Source organism: Harmonia axyridis, chromosome 2 (genome assembly GCF_914767665.1).
Source record: "Harmonia axyridis chromosome 2, icHarAxyr1.1, whole genome shotgun sequence".
Taxonomy (NCBI): Eukaryota; Metazoa; Arthropoda; class Insecta; order Coleoptera; family Coccinellidae; genus Harmonia; species Harmonia axyridis.
Window position 1 is genome coordinate 40078577 of NC_059502.1, and position 6000 is coordinate 40084576.

Genomic DNA, 6000 nt, shown 5'->3' on the forward strand with positions numbered 1-6000 from the left:
AATTTTAGGTATGCTTAGGTTTTATCCGAAATATAGGACCAAATGGTGAGCTGCGGAAGGTAACTAATGACTATGTTATGAGTGGGGAATATGAAGTAGATATTGCTGGAATGAAGTGAGTTCATAATCATTGTTGTTTCAAAAACCCACTAGAATCATAATACTAAATTTCTGTAATGTGTAATCATATAAGGAAAAAAAAGATTCAATTTCACAGATATCTTCAGTTTTTGAGAGTTTTTCAGCATTGGACTCCCTCAACTGACAAAAATATTCATTAGAGGCTATCATTCGGCATCATATTTTCTGATGCTGAGCAGCACTATGTTTTGTTTTGTTATTGAAGTTGTTAAGCTGTTCAAATTGATACGGTGAGGGTTGTACCCATGAACCTCATAGGGCTTACTTTTAGTTGGGCGCCAGGTCTAACGTTTAACAAGTAAACCGAGTGAAATCTTGCTCAAAGAAATTTGATATTTATAATTTTATTCAACAAACTCAATTACAATCCGAAAAATGCGGAAGGCTGATTACAAAAACAAAAAAAAGAAATTATGTTTACAAAAATAAATTGACTAGATTTCATACAGAATTTTGATTGGAATGAGTTAGGACAGAAATATTTGAGATCTCACTTGAATATATACTCAATAATTTAGATTAGATACGAAGCAGCGTGAACATAAACGTTGTGCTCTCCAATATTCAATTGATATACTTGATTGGTATCTATAGCTTCAATTTGGTGGAGGATTGTTGGGCAGATGTTAGCCAAAGGGTTTTTTTCCACAGTATGTAATATTTTGATCTTCTTGAGCATCAAATTTATACGATGGTGGACTCCGCCAATGTCGACTGATACTCAAACATGCAGAATAGATAGATGTATTAGTATAGATCGAAATGGTGGTTGATTCATATTCTGTTTCAACTAACTCTTCCGGTAATACCATGATACAAATTATAAAATCAGTACTAAAAATCTGTAGAATTTGAATAAGAGAAAAAATTTGTGTAATAAGTACAAAAGAGAGAAAAAATGATCTATCTATATTTATAAGTAATATAAAATTCAATATCTACTTTCCGGAATAAAAAATAAATAATAAGGATGATTATCTGAAATTTAGTTTAATATTATGAAATCTACAAATTGAAACTTTAATAAATGATCCGAAAGAACGATTGTTGTTTATGATTGTAAACAAATTAATACTTCATTCAAATATTACCAAAATTAATCCTAAAATATTCAATATAGAATTATAAAGTCAAATTGTTTATTTATTTAACTTTATGGATAATAGAAATTTGCCTTATTTTTATATTTACACATTATATTTACAGGTTTCCAGCAAAAGTAAACATTCACTCACCAATTCTACCAACAAAATATCCAGATCAAGAACGTGATGTTTATAGAGCAACAAGAAACAAAGATAAATTTGATGCTTAGTATTATATACATATTTATGAATTGTAAATATCCACTTGACATATTGTAAATTAAAATGAATCATAATTGAATTCGGAGTAATTGTAATTGCAATATTTGCGTTGATGAAATCGTCGCAATTGTAAATTGCGGAGAGTTCGTTTTTCAATTTGTATTTGTCCAAAGCGGCGTAAGTGGAAACTGTGATCGTGAAATCTTTATCGGGAAAAGTAGAACGCCGCCGTCGCAGACCTGGCGAATTTCGTCAAACATCGGGTGCTCTCGCTAACCTTCGGTTCGCCCGTGCGGCGCTCGAGAACAGACTCAATACTCGGTACATTTCTATGAACTATCTTTTGTCTCACGTCACGCGTCAGGCGTATTAGCTCGTAACCCATACATTTTGTATTAGCAGTCCTCGTGCGCTCGCCGTAGCGCACGAGAATGTTTCTTTACAGGGAAAATAAGTCTTAATAGTTTAGCAAAGCGCTTAAATTGCTTCGTCATAGTTGGACATTTTATTTGTTATATGTTTTTGTATGTTTAAAAAATAAATATTAATACGGTAATTTAAAAATAAGGATGAAGTTATTTTGTAATTTTTAAATCTTTTGAATTGGTGGTTCAGCGCACGAGCGCACTCAAGGTACAGCCGCCACTGGATGTGAGGCAACCACAGAAATGAAACTTGGCACAACTCTCTGTTCAAGGACTGTGATCTCTAGTGCTAAGTTTCATCACAATCGGATGTGTACTTGCGGAGATTCAGGCCGTTTTGTTTCGAAATCGAGTAATTTTTTCTTTGGTTGTGATGCAACCACAGAAATGAAATTTGGCACAACTCTCCGTTCAAGGACTGTGATCTCTAGTGCAAAGTTTCATCACAATCGGATGAGCACTCGCGGAGATTAGGTCATCTTGTGTCAATATCGAGTAATTTTTTTCTATTGTTGTGAGCCAACCATAGAAATGAAATTTAGCAAAACTCTCCGTTCAGGGAATGTGATCCTCATTGCAAAGTTTCATTACAATCGGAAGGGTACTCGGGGAGATTTAGGTCATTTTGTGTCAATATCGAGTAATTTTCTTCGATGGTTGTGATGCAACCACAGAAATGAAAATTGGCACAACTCTCCGTTCAAGGACTGTGATCTCTAGTGCGAAGTCTCATCACAATCGAAAAGGTACTTGCGTAGATTCAGGTCATCTTGTGTCAAAATCGAGTAATTTTTTTCTATGGTTGTGATGCAATCACAGAAATGGAATTTAGCACAACTCTCCGCTCAGGGTCTGTGATCTTCATTGCAAAGTTTCATTACAATCGGAAGAGTACTCGGGGAGATTTAGGTCATTTTGTGTCAATATCGAGTAATTTTCTTCTATGGTTGTGATGCAACCACAGAAATGAAAATTGGCACAACTCTCCGTTCAAGGACTGTGATCTCTAGTGCGAAGTCTCATCACAATCGAAAAAGTACTTGCGGAGATTCAGGTCAACTTGTGTCAAAATCGAGTAATTTTTTTATGGTTGTGATGCAACCACAAAAATGAGATTCGACACAACCTCAAGTTCGAAGAGTGTGATCCTCAGTGCGAAGTTTCATCACAATCGGATGTGTACTTGCTAGGACTGTGATCTCTAATGCAGAGTTTCATCTTTCATCACAATCGGATGAGCACTTGCGGAGATTCAGGTCATTTTGTGTCAAAATCGTGTAATTTTTTTCTATGGTTGTGATGCAACCACAGATATCAAATTTGGCACAACTCTGAGTTCAAAGACTGGGATCCCCAGTGCGGAGTTTCATCGCAATCGAAAAAGTACTTGCGGAGATACAGGTCATCTTGTGTCAAAATCGGGTAATTTTTTTCTGTGGTTGTGATGCAAACACAAAAATTAAATTTCGCTCAACTTTCCGTTCAAGGACTGTGATCATCAATGCAAAGTTTCATCACAATCGGAAGAGTAATCGAGGAGGTTCAGGTCATCTTGTGTCAATATAGTTGAATTTTTTCTATGGTTGTGAGGCAACCACAGAAATGAAATTTGACAGAACTCTCCGTTTAGGACTGTGATCCTCAGTGCAAAGTTTAATCACAATCGGAAGAGTAGTCGAGGAGATTTAGGTCATTTTGTTTCAATATCGAGTAATTTTTTCTATGGTTGTGAGGCAACCACAGGAATGAAATTTGGCACAACTCTCCGTTCAGGACTATTATCCTCTATGCAAAGTTTCATCACAATCATAAAAGTACTTGCGAAGATTCAGGTCATTTTATGTCAAAATCGAGTTGTGATGCAACCACAGGAATGAAATTTGGCACAACTCTCCGTTCGAAGACTTTGATCCCTAGTGCTAAGTTTAATCACAATTGGACGAGCACTTGCGGAGATACAGGTCATTTTGTGTCAAAATCGGGTAATTTTTTCTATGGTTGGGACGCAACCAAAGATATCAAATTTGACACAACACCAAGTTCAAAGACTGTGATCCTCAGTGCGAAGTTTCATCACAATCGGATGTGTACTTGCGAGGATTGAGGCAATTTTGTTTCAAAATAGATTAATTTTTTCTATGATTGTGATGCAACCACAGGAATGAAATTTGGCACAACTATGCGTTCATGGACTTTGATCCTAAGTGCTAAGTTTCTTCACAATCGGAAGAATACTCAAGGAGATTCAGGTCATTTTGTGTCAATATCGAGTGATTTTTTTCTATGGTTTTGAGGCAACCACAGAAATCAAATTTTGCACAACTGAGGATAACAGTCCTGAACGGAGAGTTGTGCCAAATTTCATTTCTGTGGTTGCCTCAGAATCAAAGAAAAAATTACTCGATATTGAAACAAAATGACCTGAATCTCCTCGACTACTCTTCCGATTGTGATTAAACTTTGCACTGACGATCACAGCCCTTGAACGTAAAGTTGTGCGAAATTTAATTTTTGTGTTTTCATCACAACCATAGAAAAAAATTACTCGATTTTGACACAAGATGAGCTGTATCTCCGCAAGTACTTTTTCGATTACGATGAAACTTCACACTGGGGAGCACAGTCTTTGAACTTAGAGTTGTGCCAAATTAGATATCTGTGGTTGCATCACAACCATAGAAAAAAATTACTCGATTTTGACACAAAATGACCTGAATCTCCGCAAATACACATCCGATTGTGATGAAACTTCGCACTGAGGATCACAGTCTTTGAACTTGAGGTTGTGTCGAATTTCATTTCTTTGGTTGCATCAAAAGCATAAAAAAAAATCATCGATTTTGACATAAGTCGACCTGAATCTCCGCATGTACTTTTTCGATTGTGATGAAACTTCGCACTGAAGATCACAGACCCTGAACGGAGAGTTGTGCTAAATTCCATTTCTGTGATTGTATCACAAGCATAGAAAAAAATTACTCGATTGTAACACGAGATGACCTGAATCTACGCAAGTACTCTTTAGATTGTGATGAAACTTCGCACTGAGGAGAACAGTCCTTGAAGGGAGAGTTGTGCCAAATTTCATTTCTGTGGTTGCATCACAACCATAAAAAAAAATAACTCGATTTAGAAACAAAACGGCCTGAATCCTCGCAAGTACACATCCGATTGTGATGAAACTTCGCTCTGGGAATCACAGTCCTTGAACGGAGAGTTGTGCTAAATTTCATTTCTGCGGTTGCATCACAACCATAGAAAAAAAAACTCGATTTCGAAACAAAACGGCCCGAATCTTCGCAATTACACATCCGATTGTGATGAAAATTCGCACTGAGGATCACAGACCTTGGACGGAGAGTTGTGCTAAATTCCATTCCTGTGGTTGCATCAGAACCATAGAAAAAAATTACTCGATTTTGACACAAGATGACCTGAATCTCCGCCAGTACTATTTCGATTGTGATGAAACTTTGCAATGAGGATCACATTTCCTGAACGGAGAGTTGTGCCAATTTCTATTTCTGTGGTTGCATCACAACCATAGGAGAAAATTACCCGATATTGACACAAAATGACCTGAATCTCCTCGAGTACTCTTCCGATTGTTATGAAACTTTGCAATGAGGATCACATTTCCTGAACGGAGAGTTGTGCCAATTTCTATTTCTGTGGTTGCATCACAACCATCGAAAAAAATAACTCGATTTAGAAACAAAACGGCCTGAATCTCCGCAAGTACTTTTTCGATTGTGATGAAACTTCGCACTGAGGATCACAGAACTTGAACGGAGAGTTGTGCCAAATTCCAATTCTGTGGTTGCATCACAACCATAGAAAAAAATTTCTCGATATTGACACAAAATGACCCGAATCTCCTCGAGTACTCTTCCGATTGTAATGAATTTATGCAATGAGGATCACATTTCCTGAACGGAGAGTTGTGCCAATTTCTATTTCTGTGGTTGCATCACAACCATAGAAAAAAATAACTCGATTTAGAAACAGAACGGCCTGAATCTTCGCAAGTACTTTTTCGATTGTAATGAAACTTCGCACTGAGGATCACAGAACTTGAACGGAGAGTTGTGCCAAATTCCAATTCTGTGGTTGCATCACAACCATAG

The 6000-nt window shown here is 36.8% G+C and overlaps 1 protein-coding gene across 3 annotated transcripts in view; it reads left to right on the top strand.

Annotated features, from left to right (window-relative positions):
• Positions 1-1527, top strand: part of LOC123672379 (pyruvate dehydrogenase phosphatase regulatory subunit, mitochondrial) — a 280794-nt gene extending 279267 nt beyond the window's left edge. For all 3 annotated transcript variants that reach the window (XM_045606473.1, XM_045606474.1, XM_045606475.1), the window contains 2 exons: positions 9-115; positions 1348-1527. In XM_045606473.1, coding sequence (XP_045462429.1) covers positions 9-115; positions 1348-1456 — 216 coding nt within the window. In that variant the 3' untranslated portion in view covers positions 1457-1527. The remainder of the gene's footprint in view (positions 1-8; positions 116-1347) is intronic.
• Positions 1528-6000: the final 4473 nt, after the last annotated feature.